Genomic DNA, 17124 nt, shown 5'->3' with positions numbered 1-17124 from the left:
ATTGTCACAAGTCTCTTACCTTCTAGAGTATCAGCAGCATCATCTTGCTTCATCTCTCTCAGGAAGTAGAGAGTGAGATCAAGAGCTGCTTCTTTGATACTGCATCTATTCTCATTGAAATCCTTCACAAAGTATTGCAAGTCCTCTTTTTGTAATATTTTCTGAAACTTGTCCAGTTCTTTCTTTAGAAATGAGATTATTTTGCTCTCAAGGTCCTACAATTTCAAGACAAAAATAAATGAAAGCAAAACAAAATCTTCAGCCATATTTGGCCAAAACTATTATCCATTTGAGACAAACATTAATTAGCTGTCAGTTGCAACAATACATTCTTAATTATTAATACAGATAAATAACATTTCTTTCACACTCTTATCTAATAACATTTGTTTGTCATGCTTTTTTTTACCTGGAAGATCCGCAGGAAACCATCTGTAAAGTCCTTGTGGTTCCTGTTAGTCTGGAAATCTGGATCTAAGGTTTCATTCTGAAGCCTGTTGCTGAATAGAATAAATCAAAATACTGCGTTTCATGGGTAAATATGAGTAAAATATCTTGTCAATATTTTTAGCAAAGAGAAAAACAATATTTTGATAACTTTTTAAACAATAAAGTTTCATGTTAATTATTCACTGATACAGTCTACCGGTGAATGAAAATAAGAAACACATTAAATACCATTTGGTTTGTGATGCTGTTACTTCGCTGAAGTTTGGCAGGTCACCTTCCTTTGAGCGGTCACTCTTCACAGACACAGAGCTGGACACATGTGAGCCTGATCTTACACTAATGACACAGAGAGAAATTAAACTTTACTACAGGACGTTCATCTGTGTTTTATATTGGCACTCATTCGCTCTAGTCCTTCACAGAAATGCTTATTAAAGATAGCATTCATTCTTGTTTACAGACTCACATTTGTTTAACAATTTCTGTAAAGCATTTCTGATCAAATTGAACAACATTTTCCTTGTTGAGAAATGTCAGTGCTACACAGTTCTGTTAGCATATTTCAATTAAAGGGACCATATGACGCTATAAAGGTATTTGCTTTGTTTATTGGGTGTAACAATAACAGTAACAATGTCATCATAATAATGTTCATATCCATTTCACCCTGAGTCCAAGTCTGAGCTGAAAGTTTCACACTGGTAAACTTTTTTTGCAACTCTCTTACCTTTCAGATACAATCTTATAAAGTTATAATTTTTCTTCTTCACTGTAACAACCTTATGTCCTGAAGTGCCAACAAAAAAAAATACAGTTATTTAGTTGTGGTTTATTGTATTTTATGTTTTGTTCTCAGATGTTTATTATTTATTGGCTACTTTTTTAATATTTTATTTTATTTTATTTTTTAATTAGGTAGTTATATAGCTCTGAAGTTCTGCAAAGCATTTGTAAAAAAAAAAGATGTTTATTGAGGTTTTTATTTTTTATTTTATTTTTTTTACAGCAAACATCTGAAACTCCAACAGTGTTTAAAATGATTCTCTGAAAACAGACTCCTGTTTCTGTGAGAGACTCATCTCAGACGTAAAGTCCTTTCCTCGCATACTGCAGATAAACTGCCAGTGATCAGCACTGGGTTGTGAAAACAATCTGCTGTTCAATTTGACCAAGATTCAAAAATAAAACAATTCTCCTTCAACAATTCTCCGTGGCCTAATCGTTAGAGAGTCGGACTTGTAACCCAAAGGTTGCAGGTTCGAGTCTCAGGTCCGGCAGGGATTGTAGGTGGGGGGAGTGAATGTACATGATACCATGACTGAGGTGAGTCCCTTAAGCAAGGCACCGAACCCCCAACTGCTCCCCGGGCGCCGCCCACTGCTCCGGGTGTGTGTTCACTACTGTGTGTGTGTGTTCACTACTGTGTGTGTGCACTTGGATGGGTTAAATGCACAGCACAAGTTCCTAGTATGGGTCACCATACTTGGCCTCACTTCACCTCCTTTCCCCCCTTCCCTAAAAGCAGAGCACACTACTCCTTTGTCACACCATTTCAATTCAAAACAGGCAAGATGATTTACTGACTTGTAGAAATTAAAATCTATTAAAATTCTGTCTTTCTCAAGAGTAGAAAACAATTCTGTCCAGCTATCTGTTCAAGCATGTTTTTTTCTGCTCATGTACACTGCTAATTTAGCTTGACCCACAATTAAAATTCAGTAATTGACATTTATGACATTTCCTCTTTACATATTTAACACCTAAAATGAAATTTTCTATCGAAAAGGTTTCATCAAAACAGGCAAAAAAGCTCCTTAATACACAGAATAAAAGACTTAACCTGGAACACTCCATAAGAGCATGGAAGACTGTTTCTCTTTTAAAACAGGTTGCGATAAAACGCTGGGACATTGGCAAAGTCCAGTTTTAAAGGGTCCATCAAGAAAAGAGCTCTGTCCAGCTGAAAACCACCCAAACTCTCCAGATGAAACGAGTTGATCCAGACAGAAATTTCTGTATAAATTGCAGATGAAAGGCTGCTGTCCTGCTCTGCAAGTTTACTAACCCATGCCACATTCCTCTTTGCGCAAATATAAAACACTCCTAGAGACCCAGTGGAACTTATCCCAAAAAAATCTACTAATAAAGCTTGTACATCTGATAGAATTTTGGAGGTGGATCAATACAGGCTTGCTTATGCCATAGAGATGAAGCAACCAAATTATTAATAATTAAAATGTGCCCATTGTAGGACATTTCCACTTAGCCAAACGCCCTTTAAGTTTGTCAATAACACCACCCAAAATTCCTAAACATTTAAAACCTTCTGTGTTCCAATGTAAACCTTCAGGAAATTTTAACCTTCCTTTCCTCCATTTTCGACACACCACAGCTTCACTTTTCTTCCCCTTAGCAGAGGATAAACCTTTAAAATCATTAAGTAATTTCATTTAAATATCTATATCCTTTTGGCATTTGACCATTACAATCAAATCATCAGCATAAGCTGATAAATTAACATTACAATAAGAACCAGATATTTGTACACCACTCAGATTACTCCTTATCTGCTGTAGTAATGGTTCTATGACTATTGAATAGAGCATTCCTGACAAGGAACATCTTTGTCTGACACCTGTTTCCACTTTGAAAGGAGTGCATAAACCACTGTTAACCTTCAGCAGATTCTCAACATCAGTGTACAAGACTTTTATCATATTCACAAAATCTTGGCAAAAAACAAACAATTCTAATGTTTTCCACAAGTAAATAGGTTCAACATGATCAAATGCCTACTCTTGTTCTAAAGAAATCAGAGCACAATCTAGATCCGATATCTTGGAGACATAAAAACTCCTGCAATAAAAAAATATTATCAAAAATAGACCTACTAGACACACAATAGTAGGGATGCACCGGTTGACCGGCCATAAATCGAAACGGTTTAAATCGGTTTTCGTTTTTATCCCGGCCGGTTTTTTTCCGGAAGTGTGTACGCGGGCCGCGGCATTCGATTCATTCAGAAACATGTCACTTGTGAGGCGGTTTTTCGAAATCTGTGAGCAGGACGTGAAGATTGCAATCTGCAATGTCTGCAAAGGACAGCCGCTTTTCTGTGCTCGCTGAAGTTGCGCAAGCGTACCTGTCCTCGCCCTGCACAAGCGCAGACAGCGAACGTTTGTTCAGCTCAGCTTCTCACGTGACAGATGAAAAAAAGAAACAGACTCACTTGTGACAAAGCTGAGATGCTTATTTTTGTAAAAAGCATTACTTTACTTTTGAAAAGCCAAAAATAAAAGTCTGTTCTGTTAAGAATGATTATTATTATTTTACATTAAAATGCCTGTTGGCTTGCTGTTTTACTTTACTAAAAGCATGTTTTACTTATTAAACTGTATTTACTTTCATATTTTTTATTTATTATTTAATTTCAGATGTCAGATGCTATTGATTCAATAGCCAAAGCCAGATTGGCCTGTTAAATAATAAATAAACATGTTGTTTATGTTGTTTACTTGCATAACTTCTTGTTTTTGAAAAAATCGGAAATCGGTATCGGAATCGGCCAGCTTGCTTGTAAAAAATCGGTATCGGAATCGGCCATGAAAAATCATGATCGGTGCATCCCTACACAATAGCTCTGGTCCGGGTGAATGATTTGCAGTCTGTACATAAAAGGGGCACAGGCCGCCAATTTTTTAACTCAGACAAGTTTTCTTTTTTTGGTAAGAGTGTAAAGACTGCTCTGCGGCAGCTCAACAGCAGCCGCCCTTTGGCCAAAATTTCATTAAGCACCGCGAGCAAGTCCTCCCAAACACTGTCCAGAATGACTTATAAAAGTCAACAGGGAGACCGTCGATGCCGGGAGCCTTTCCAGACTCCATACCCATCAGGGCTTCATACAATTCCTCTAGGCACAAGGCCTTATTGAGTTTCCGGTTGTCTTCTTCAGACACCCATGACAGGTTTTCCAGAAAACCATTGCCAACAGCAGGCTCTGAGTCACAATCACATTTGTACAGTTTTGCACACAAACAAACAGCTCTTTTTCTAATATCAGGGGGGTCAGTTAATAAAGTGCCAACTTCAGAACGTAATGCATGGATTAATCTTTGTTATAATGCATCATTTTCCTAAGCAGTGCAAAAAACTGCCAAGCATCTGTGATTATGAAAACTATTGCTAGCAGCTGAATCTCCTGATGGTGATTTAGAAGAGGGTTTTAATTTTGGTAAGATTAATTAATTTTATACTTTACACATTAATTAGGAATAAAAAAAAAATTGACAATTTATTAACCTCAAATGCTTATCTTGTCTAGCTCTGTGTGAGCTCTGTGTGAACTCTGTGTGAATCTGTGTACTCCGGTTCATGACAGTTGGGGTATGTCAATGTATCTCATTTTCTTCTCCAACTTCAAAATCGCCCTACATCGCTGTTTTACCTTTTTTTGTAAAGGGCGTTTGATCTTCTTTGCATGTTCACTTTGTAAACACTGGGTCGGTACTTCTGCAGCAATGTAGGACAATTTTGAAGTTGGAGAAGAAAATGAGATGGGAGTTTAAATTTGTGTTCTGGAAGTAAAAGATTTAGTCCCCATAATTATTTATTTTTTCTTAATTTTTCTTTAATTTCACTTCCAGTTTGCATTATTGATCAAATTTTGCTAACAAAACATATGTTTAAATAGGTTGGGACAGTGACCTCTCTTCTATAATACTTCTGTTGCATCTGTTCCCAAGGCTGGAAAAGACCAGGAAAAGTGTCTACTTCTCAAGCAGAAAAACACCTTGTTATCCACAAGTTGTTTTTTTTCTTTTTCTTTTCTTTTTATATATATATTTTTTTGTTTTATATTTAACATATTAGTAATAGTTCTCTTCAATTTGCTTGGTTTTCTCAGAGTGGAACAAACATTGAAGAGCGTCTTCATAAAATCACAACTATTGCTCAGCCCTCCTTGCCGTGGGACCTCAGAAGAATTCAGTTCACCAGTACTTCGTTCTTGATCAGCACGCCATTCCATGCAAGTCAACCTCTTCACTTAATGTCTTTGAGTTGTTTAAGGCACACTTTGTTTTTGTTTTTTCTTCTTATAACAGAATGCTACACAACATGTACACTTTCATTCAGACCACTGTGTACAACATAGATGTTAGCAAAGTGAAAGAGTCCTTGTGTTGCTGAGGTTATAGCAAGGCTGCTTAACTAGGTGCTTTAAGTTTTTCTGCCCTCATGAAATGTTTTGTTTGTCAGGCTGAGTTATATGGTTCAAAATTGCTTCTAACTGTGCGTTCAAGTTTTTGAAATTGTATTATTTGAGTCCCAATAAAAACAAAAATAGCAATAAATAAATTTTCTGACGTCTCTTCATGGTTTTGCCCTTTTTAGGGTAAGTCACATTCAGCAAGTTACATTAAATAATTATAGACCAGGTTCCAAAATCAAATCACTGAGGTTGCTTCTGAAATTAGTTTAGGGATTATCTAACCTTAATATTAAGTATATACAGTATAGGCCTAGCCATAATATAGTGGTTATTTGTTATAATGAGATGATTCACAATCATGCAGAACTCAACACTGAAGAAAAACACCAGCATTTTGAGTGGAGGATTCTAACTTAAAAGCATCTGACTGGCCACTGCGTTAAAGAAATTAGCAGATATGACTGTGATTGGCTACTCCGCAGAGCACGAACACAAATACAAATCTGTTTCTGCATCCTCTAGCACCCGAAGGAACGGGCCTGAATAATTATCTATACCCCATCCTCCCTGCCAAAAAAACACAGGTTTCCCCCTGTTTCCAAACTTATTTGTGTTTCATGTACAGGTATATCAATTTATTTTAATTTTTCAAGCTCACCTGCACTTCTATTTTTTTTTTTTATCTGTTTAAATATTTCTACATTAATGGAATAATAGGGCCTCACAATCCTATGGGCCAGCACTGCTAACCTGTGTGGTATAAACTCAAAGTGACACTTAAAAAAGATGAACACCAACAGCTTTTAAGCAGCAATGTGGAAAATTACGTACACTCAGACAGAAAGAACACTGTACAGCAAAAGATACTTCAGTTAGCCATGATTATTTTGACTTGTTTAAGTTAACATATTATTTACATTTTCCATCGACTAAATGTGCAACCTGAAACAAAAATGTAAAACATTTTAATTCTGCGGTTATACAGGACTTAACATATATGACAAATCAAACATATTTAACTGTTTCAAGCTGTTTCTAACCTGTGACAATCTCTAAACATAGAAAGTTCTAATTTGTTTTGCAAAGCAATTGTGAGAGAAAACACTCCTTGCTGAAAAGTGATCCTTCTTTCTCTGAAAACAGACTCAGTCTTACCTGTGTTTGCGTGAGAGACTCATCTCAGACGGAGAGTACTTTCCTCGCTCCTCTGACATACTGCAGATAAACTGCTCAACACTGGGATCTTTGTGTCTCTGAAGACGATCAGATGCTCATCATGACCTGAACATGACAATGTGTCACTGAGATCAATATCAGGATAGTTCAGAGGAATAAACGATGAAGAAAAATAACTTATTAACTTATCGGAGTTATCAAACAATTAATATAAACAGCATGTAATAAGTGTCATAATCTCTTCAGATCATTCAGATCACTCACAACAGATGGCTTTAGTTACATGAACATTACTATGCAGCAACTTTCGAAATATTAAGAAGTTTAAAAGAACATTTATTTGTTACTCGGGTTTTTCGACCTCTATATCCAGAAGGACAGATTTGATTTGACCACAGAATACTTTCGGTCCCGCGACTTAACATGGAAAAAGGGGAAATAAATAACCATTTTAGAATTATTCTTAATACTACATTATTACAGACATAAAAATGTTTTAACATGCGTCGTCTTTAAACGGTTATTTTACTAATAACTTTTTGCTTCCCGGTCGTTTGTAACTTCTGCGACATAAGTTATAACTTAACAAAACACGCTGATAGCCTATATATGAAATCCGTATATTATTGTTCTAAATAACTGTAATCGTGAAAGTAATCAAACTTACTTGCAATAGTTCAGACGATCCTGTGCAGCAGAAACACAATCCGGAAGTCTTTAAAACACTTTCGGTTTGTGATCGCTGTAACACACCTGTGTGATCCTTCACGATTGATGTTTGTCACATGATACGACTCCATCTTAGAGAAAATCAAAGTCCAGTTAACAACAGATCAACTGCATTACCGCCACCAACTGGACAGGAATATAATGCACAAACACACCTGCTTCTAACAGCAGATCACAAACTAAAATAGTGCTGTTTCTTCCTATTCTCCCTCTCCTGCAGATAGTGCAGAATCATCTCTATTCACCTCGTTCTTGTAAATGTGTGAACTTTGAAGGGTTCGTTGAATAATGACAGACAAGTCATATAAAATAATCCAAGCCAAACATATGAATCTGAAAGGTAATAATTATTAAATAACAGAATTATTTTATTTGAAGAAATGCCATTACATTCCTTTCATCAATAGCCTATGAATTCAAATTGAATGATTTCATTCAGTTAGCCTGTGGGTTATGATGAATAATTAAGATAGTGGGTTTGAAAAAAACAAAATAACACTTTACCTTATATTTAGAGCTGAAATTAACATTTTTTATCATTGTACAGTCAAAAATGAAGTTATAATTTATGTATTTTAAATCCTACATTTAAGGAAATATTATCCTGACTAATGAATTTATAATCTTTATCATTTACTGTCTCTCTAAACTGTTATTCAACATTTATAACACTGTTTTTTTTATGTAATTTAAGTTTAAATGACAAATACCACAGATGTCTTATTTACTCTCAATGTAATTTATTCTCTGATATTTTGAGCTCATTTATCTATTCCTGTCTTTACCACTGTCCTCAAAATCCTGCATCAGAATCAGAATAATACAAGAGAAGTGGATAAGCAAAGCGCGGTTTACAAGAACTAAAACTGGTGCATCCATCAATCAAAATGCGAATGCAGGGGTTAAATTAGGATTTGTTATGTTGTTTGAAAATATGCCAGGCGTAAAACAGTGATTCTTGGGAATTTGGATAAAACAGGTTTTAATTAAAAAAAAAAAAAAAAAGTTTAATTACACCATCTGAATGTATATTATTATAGACCAAGGTCTTAGCTTTTCAGCAATGTACTGGTGTCACCTCCCCATTTTGTATTTTTTTCATAAAATAGGCGTTTTACTTTTTAACGTTTTACGTTTTCTTTTTGCTTAAATCAAACAAAAAAGGTTTTTTATTTAACAAATGTATTTTTTGTATTAAAAGAGACTATTACTTTAATAACTCAGCAGCACTGACAAAATATATTGTAGGCCCCTATGCATATTTATTTAAAAAAAATATTAAAACTCCCTCTGACGGTGGTGACATTGGCCTCATTACAACATAATATTCCAAAATGTATACCACTCAAGTCAACGGCTTCTTGTTTAACAACTTTATTTAACTATTTGGTCAAACAAATAACAATCCTGAGCACTGTGATAAAACATTTTTCAAATATTTCAACACCGTCAGACAGAAAACCTGACGGTGGTGACAAAAACCTACTATTTCCCATGATAAGCATTAGTTGTTCACATTAGCCATCTTGTTTCCACTCTGTTGCTAGCTACTTCAGACTTGTTTTTAAAAAGTTTACATTAATGTCATAATCAAATCTAATATTATTTATACAAAAGAGACGGTGTTGACACGTTATGGTTGCCACAGTAGCAGTGTCCAAAAATATGAACAAGTTTAAGAGAAAATAGCAAATTTACAGGAGCTTGGCTGATCTTGAAGCATACAGTAGAGCTGAAGATTTGATAATGTGGTCCTCAGGAATGTAGTTGACCTTGTAGTTGCCTGATTTTTTTGCTTTTTATAAATATCTGACGGTGGTGACGCATATGTGGGACACATTTTGTGCAACCAAAAATAATTGTAAATATTATTCAAAACACAGTGTTTGTAATTTTTGATACATATTACAGTGTTCTCTTTCATATAGTAAAATTATTATTCAATTAAATGATTACTTTTTGCTTTTTTAATCAAGCTGAAATGATTATCTCCTATCTGAGGACAAGTGATTTTGTAGGCAATGGGCCAGATTTGATAATTAAATTAATACAAAATTAAAAGTAAACTATAAAAGAACCTTACATATGTGCAACTGACCCTCTGATTATAATCTTAATTCTTTTGATTATGAATGTTCTTCATTTCCAACAGAATGAGCACGTTTCTTGTTGGTACATGTTTTTGCCAAATTTTCAAAAATCAGTGAAAAGCGTCATTTTTTAAAGAAAGTGCCCGTAGCTGCTGAAGTTACAGTAAAACACGACTTGGTGGCGCTCAAGCACAAAACAGTGTTGCCGGCAAACGCAACAGCGGCTACAAAAATCTCGATAAGAGGGAGTTGTTATGGAGTGGAATTGCAGATTAAATAGGATTCAATGGTGAGTTTCATTTCACTTAATTTTCTTTCATGTACATAGGCTTGTAACTTTTTCCTGCAAACTTATGAACATAGACATTATTTGTGTGTTGTATTGGAGGAGGTTAAACATAAGTGGGAAAGCTTACGTGATGCACAGTGTGTGAATGGTTTTGACAAGCATGTAAATACTGGCTTTCTTCTTCTGTGTGACAAGCAAGTGGCAGAAGGGTGAAGTTGCTCAGCGCCACCTTGTGTACCGAGGTATTTCTGTTTTTCATTAAAAGGATAGTTCACCCAAAACAGCAGAACACAAACGAAGATTTTTAACAAAAACTGCCAGCTAAATAATGGAAGTGGATGGGCACCAGACCTTTAAAAGTAAAAAAAAAAAAAAAAAACATGCACAGACAAATCCAAATTACACCCTGCGGCTCGTGACGATACATTAATGTCCTAAGACAAGAAATTATTGGTTTTTGCGAGAAACTGAACAGTATTTATATAATTTTTTACCTTTGATACACAACCACGTCCAACTGTGCCGAGCACGAGCTTATCATCCGGCTCGTTACACGTGTACGCGCTCTGGCGGAGTATACACCGTAAGGGGAAATCAGTGAAAAGTCCTGGATGAGTTCGCGCAAGCAAATGTAATCTTTTAGGTTTAAATCGGTTTGAACAATCAGTGCAACAATCAGTGCGATAAGTGCAAGTAATTACCATTTTGAATAGTCGCTATACCCACAATCTCTGTACACTGTGTAAACAATAAGTGGCGTATACACGGGACAGATCGCTTGTTTGCGTATACTACGCCAGAGCGCGTACACATGTAACGTGCCTGATGCTAATATCGTGCTCAAGACAGCTGGACGTGGCTGTGTATCAAAGGTAAAAAATGATATAAATACTGTTCAGTTTCTCACAAAAACCGATCATTTCATGTCTTAGGACATCAATGTATCGTTACGAGCCGCAGGGTGTAATTTGGATTTGTCTGTGCATGTTTTTTTTTAAAGGTCTGGTGCCCATCCACTTCCATTATTTGGCTGGCAGACTGCACCGGTTTTTGTTAAAAATCTTTGTTTGTGTTCTCCTGAGGAAACAAAGTCACCTACATCTTGGATGCCCTGGGGGTAAGCAGATAGACATCAAATTTTCATTTTTGGGTGAACTATCCCTTTAAGCGCCATGCGAGTGAATTCGCCAGTGAAAATCGATTGGGTATCCTGGTGAAAAATGTCTCGAAAAATGCTGGCGATAAGCGCACACAATATTCGTCCTGGTGTGCACAGGCCTTAAGAACGTTTTAGACAACATGCATTGTATAATTGTCACGATTGCCAACTGGAGTGCTCATGAAGTCCTTTTCTGAGCACTCCAGTCTGAACTCCATTTGTTCCATTTCCCATAATCCCTCACATGACACTGATCACACAGTCAGTCACTTCCTGGTCACAGACTATATAAACTTCCTGTACACACACACACACACCTTGCAAAGTCTTGTTTTGCTGTAGCTAACATTTCTAAGCGTTTATCCCCCGTATGTTTTCCTGTTGCCGATCTGTCTGTTCCTGTTTTTTGATTGTCTGCCACCTGACTTTTAACCCTCGCTTTTTTGTGGATTTACCCTGCTGAAAAAACCAGCATATGCTGGTTTTTTCAGCAGGGTACTCTGTTTTGCTCACCGCCTGCCTCGACTTTCTGCCTAGACTCTGACTTTGATTCTGGATTGTATATATTGCCCTGTATGCTGTTGATTGACCTGGACTGTACAACTCTGATTCCTGCTTCTAATGAAGCTGCATTTGGATCCTCACCCCACTGTCTCCCTCGTTACATAAGACTTCGCCATACCCAGATCCAGCAGCTTTATTCAACGCCAGCTCAACCATGGGCCCAATCGACCAGTTACTACATTTGCAACAAGGAAACTTATCTATTGAGGAATATGTTCACCGGTTTTGTAAGTTATCATACCAAGTACCGCTGTTTGATGAAGTTTTGTTTAAAGATCTGTTTCATTTTGGACTCAATGAACCGATTAAATCACAAATACCTGGAGGGGAATTTAATGGCAGTTTGATTTTCCCATAGTAACCTCCAACACAGAGCCACTTCACAAAATGGCAGACGAACCTAAACCTCTGCACAAGATGGCCGCCGACACAGAGTTGCTTCACAAGATGGCCGCTCTTCCAGAGTGTGCACCTGTCATGGCCACGCTTCCTGTGTCAAGGCGAGCCACAGTTGATCGTCCAGAGCCAGCGCCCACTAACGTCACGCCGACCAAGCCAGCGCCCGCTAGCATCACACCTGCCAGGCCAATGCTCACTAACGTCGCTGCTGACCATCCCAGTCTGGTATCCAACATGAGAGATAAGTCACTGATGTCTGCACACGCAGCTGGTATCCCCAAACCCATAGTCCTATGTCCTTCGGTTCCTGAACTGATTGCTACAGCGCTTCCCATGATGGGTGGCGCTTTATTGTGCGTCTGGGCTGCGTACACCACCACCGCAATTTCCCCGTAGGTGTCGGCTAACGCCGTGGATCCTCATGAGACGGGGACATCTGCTTCAGCTCTCCCCTGTTTGCCCTGTTCAAGCCACGGAGGCCATGTATGGACTGTCTGTGTGCCCTGTTCAGGCCATGAAGGCCATTTATGAACTACCTGCTACTACTGTACTAGCCATAGAGGCTGAATCGGAACTGTTTTCCTGCCTGAATTTCCCACCCTCCCTCCCTACTGACTCTTTCTCCTGACAGTCCCTCGGCTCACCTTCAACCCATCATCGGTGGGGAAGGCTCAGCTCCCTTGTGCTTTTCAATCCAGAACTACCTACTATAGTGTCCACAGATGCCTCAGACTACGGGATAGGAGGTGTTCTTACCCAGATACATGCAGACAACGCGGAGAGGACAGTTGCTTTTGCCTCACACACTCTTACTGCAGCAGAACGGAAATACTCCATGGTAGAAAAAGAGTGAAAAAAAAAGTGAGCCCACTCCCACTAGTACTAGTACGCACAGTGAATTGGGTTAAAATCCAGTTGGGTTAAAAGTGACCCAACAGTTGCTTTAATTATTTATATTACAGTTTTTCTCAATTGCTAAAACACTATAACCAGTCTTTTGAACTAAAATTTCAAAACTATAACGCCATTTTTGAAAAAGCACACCCATTTCCCTAAACTATAAACACTATTCCCTGCTTTGACACATGAGTTATATTTGGTGAACTGTTACTGCAAAACTCTACACACAAATCCCTACATTTCTCAGTGCTTACACCATGTGGTCATTTAGAAAGCACAAGCATTCAGTATTGTTCACTCAAGTCTGCGAAGTTTGAGCTCAATTAGCACACAATTACCCAAGTGGAAACACTAGGAGTCAAAATTTAGCACACACCAATCAGAAGCTTCGGTGGAGATAAAAGAGCCAAAGTCAGCTTACAGTGTTTCTCAGTCACTTTGGTGCATTTCTCAGATCAGAAATGAAATTGTCACAACTACTTGTTCAACATCCACATCATCTAGTCTTTTGTCCTGTTGCTCAAAATGTATTATATACTGTATTTCTCTGTGCAAGAGTCTTACCCCTCAAAACATCAAGTCATTAGCTCATCGTATAAGTCATCACCTAAATGCAAAATTTTTGATCTAGTTGTCATAAACTGTCAATCATATATTCTACACATTTCTATTAGACTTTTTGTAAAATTGCCATTATTCAAGTGAATATTGACTTTCACTAATGAAGATAATATAGATCAACCAATGATAAAGCAGTTCTCTGAAATAGATCAAAGGTACAGCTCATGAACCTTCAATTAGAATGCATATATAGACAGAGGACAATGCAGGAGTTACAAATTCTGACAGTGGACTTTCTAATTTTCTAATTTATTTTCACCTTTGTGCCCATATTTCTTTTTCATTTCTGTTTCACAATGACATTGTAATGTGTTTTTATTTTATTTTTATTTATTTTTTATTTTTTTGTCTGACCACTAGTAAAAGTGTAACTGTGAATCCTGTCCAGTTTTTTCAATCAATATCCCACATACAGTAATGTGTAATTTTGAAGAGGAAGAGTAGGAGGTGACAGAGGAAGAGGAGAAGAAGAAGGATTATGACGATGACAACATGGAAGAGACAGAGGAAGGGCAAGGGCAAGAAGACAAGCAGTCTCAAATATTTTAGTTGATGAGTACCAGGGTTGGATCAGGCATGCAATAGGATATTACCCCTGCTGCCTGGCCAGGGCTAATTTAGTGATGCTGAAGAGGTTCTTTGGCCTGTCCCAGACCAAAGACTGGATGCTGAGCAGAATAATTATTTTTGTTGTTGTTTGCTGTTTTGTACTGTACTCTACAGTACATTAAATTAAGGAATAAAACAATTGCAAAGGCATAGATTTGTTGTGTTCATCATGTGAAAAGATTTTTATTTGTATTGTTTTCGTAGTATTGTTTTGAATTTATCTCATCAGTGTGGAAAACTGTGTTGTAGTGTGTGTGTTTTTGAGGATTTGTGTGTCATGTCTGAGAGCAAAGTTTGGTTTTTCAGCAAGATTGAATTGTTTTGAGTGGAGAGCTTCATTTTGACATCAATATAGGAAGTTTGGGGAATTGAGTTAGGAGTTGTGGATTTGTGTTTAGAGTTTCACAAATAAGAGGCATAATTTCAAGAAATGTGTTTAAGCAATTGAGAAAAACTGTAATTAACCTCAGTATTTTCTTATACAATTACTTAATAAAACTACATTATAACACTACTTTGTTTTCAAATACATATTTTGTTTATTTAAATATGCAAATAATACATTTTTAACAAATGCATTTTGAAATGTACAAGTTTTAGTAAGTACAGCAAATTCATACTGTTTACAAAATAAACAGAGAATGTGTACAAATGTTACATTCAAAACACACAAATGTGCACATGCAACTGACATTTTCAAGATGTACACTGAATTTAAAACCAACAAATGTTACTCTACATTATAAATGTGACTGAATAAAAATCGATTTTGACCCATACAATGTATTTTTGGCTATTGCTACAAACATACACATGCTACTTACGATTGGTTTTGTGGTCCAGGATCAAATGTGTATCAATTCATATTCATTCATATCAAAACATACACAAATGTGCACATACAGTACACAAATAAGACAAACATAACATAGACCTTTATCTGTAAAACAAAAACAAAACATCATAAACACAAGTAATAATAAAATAATAATAAAAAAAAAAAAACGAAAAACACTCAAATCTGCTGGCTGCTGGACTAATAAAGGTTTTACTGATCACTAAATGCAACGTTTTTAAGGAACAGGTGTGCTAAAACTGTCGAAAGACTGTGTGCTGCAAATGGGTGCAGATGGCTTTGGCTTTGTCATACATGTAGAAATGTTTGAAACACAGATCCACTGCTTGTAGTAAGGTCTTCTGTTCCATTGCCTCCCCGTTGAAAATACTAAAAACTTGGGAGGAGTTCTTAGAATTAGTGCAGCAATGCTGGTGTCATCCAGTAGTGTACTTCCTTCATTCACTCCTTCCTCAATGATAAGATGAAGCAGAAGATGAAACATTTTACAGATAAACTAAACTATTTTCATAATTGTTAGAAGTCATGATTGATGTTGAAAACCTATACTAGCAATCAAAAGTTTTTAATTAAATGTTTTTGAGCAGCACATCAGTAAATTAGAATGATTTCTGAAGGATCATGTGACACTGAAAACTGGAGTAATGCTATAAATTCAGCTTTGAAATCACAGGAAAATTACATTTTAAATTGTATTCAAATAGAAAGCAGTTGTTTTAAATAGTACAAATATTTCACAATATTACTGCTTTAGATGAATTTTGGATCAAATAAATGCAGGCTTTGTGAACAGAAAATAATCCTTTATAAAACATTACTACATGTAATTTTATGGAGGTATATAAAATGCTTTTTTACTATGTGAACATTTGGCACTTTCCCAGTGAATTGATAGATGATTCATCAATAATATGATCTCTTCACTAATCCTCCGTCTCTCTCTATATCCGTACCTCGCTCTCGCTCTCATGATCTCTTCACCTGTGAGAGAGCACACATGTTCGTATGGTTGACCCCAAGAAAAATTAGAATAAAGAAAACACAATCAAGAAAGAAATTGTTTTTCCCTCTACATTTGTCCAAGAATGGTTGTTGTTGTTGTAAGGTTTGCAAAAAAAAAAAAAAAAAAAAACGTTAAAACCGTTTATAAAATAACTCTCTCACTATCTTAACACAGAGGTCTGTTCGTGCCTCTGTCTGTCTGTCTGTGTGTGTATATGTGTGTGTGTACCTGGTATTCATCACGTTGTGGGGACCAAATGTCCCCACAAGGATAGGAATACCAGTAGATTTTGACCTTGTGGGGACATTTCTCAGGTCCCCATGAAGAAACAGGCTTATAAATCATGCACAATGAGTTTTTTTGATGAAGTAAAAGTATGCACAATCTCCTGTGAGGGCTAGGTTTAGGTGTAGGGTAGGTGTAGGGCGATAGAAAGTACGGTTTGTACAGTATAAAAACCATTACGCCTATGGAATGTCCCCATAAAACATGTAAACCCAACGTGTGTGTGTGTGTGTTGTGTGTGTGTGTGTGTGTGTGTGTGTGTGTGTGTGTGTGTGTGTGTGTCTGACAGCCCCCACAGCTGCTCCTGTCATTTTCGCAGGAATTACGAATGTGTAATTCCTGCAGTCACAGATTTGCTGGTAGTGATTTAACACGGTGGGGAAAGCTGTGATCTGCTGATTGGTCAGTTTGAATGTCTCACATCAAACATTGGTTTTTAGTCACATGGTCAAAGGAAGGGATAAAACAAGATTGTAAGTGTTTTTCAGTCTGTTTTTCTAAACTGGTGCTATCTTTTCTCTGGCTCTCTTCTTGGGGATCTGCTTCCAGGTAATATTTTATATGCATAATGGACACAATTACATCATCCAATACATGCATTTTGTAACCAATTCAGATGTAACCATAAGGAAATGCTGATATTAAACTATATCAGTTATACATTTTGTGCTAACTAGTCTTGATTCAACATCAGCTTTAAAGTGCTATTTACTGCAATACAATAAATTCATATAATAGCATATTTTGTCATTGTTATCAGTAGCACTGGGTGGTCAACATTTCTT

The 17124-nt window shown here is 36.7% G+C and overlaps 1 protein-coding gene across 1 annotated transcript in view; it reads right to left on the bottom strand.

The window, feature by feature from the left end:
* LOC141337932 (NACHT, LRR and PYD domains-containing protein 3-like) overlaps positions 1-6873 on the bottom strand; it is a 78747-nt gene extending 71874 nt beyond the window's left edge. The window contains exons 1-4 of the mRNA XM_073843507.1: positions 6815-6873; positions 679-786; positions 410-500; positions 20-215 (exon numbers count right to left, since the gene is read on the bottom strand). Of these exons, the coding sequence (XP_073699608.1) occupies positions 20-215; positions 410-500; positions 679-786; positions 6815-6873 (454 nt within the window). The remainder of the gene's footprint in view (positions 1-19; positions 216-409; positions 501-678; positions 787-6814) is intronic.
* Between the last annotated feature and the right edge of the window lie 10251 nt (positions 6874-17124).

This window comes from Garra rufa, chromosome 7, assembly GCF_049309525.1.
Source record: "Garra rufa chromosome 7, GarRuf1.0, whole genome shotgun sequence".
NCBI lineage: Eukaryota > Metazoa > Chordata > Actinopteri > Cypriniformes > Cyprinidae > Garra > Garra rufa.
Note: the sequence above shows the minus strand (reverse complement) of the source record. Positions and strands in the feature narration are given on the sequence as shown.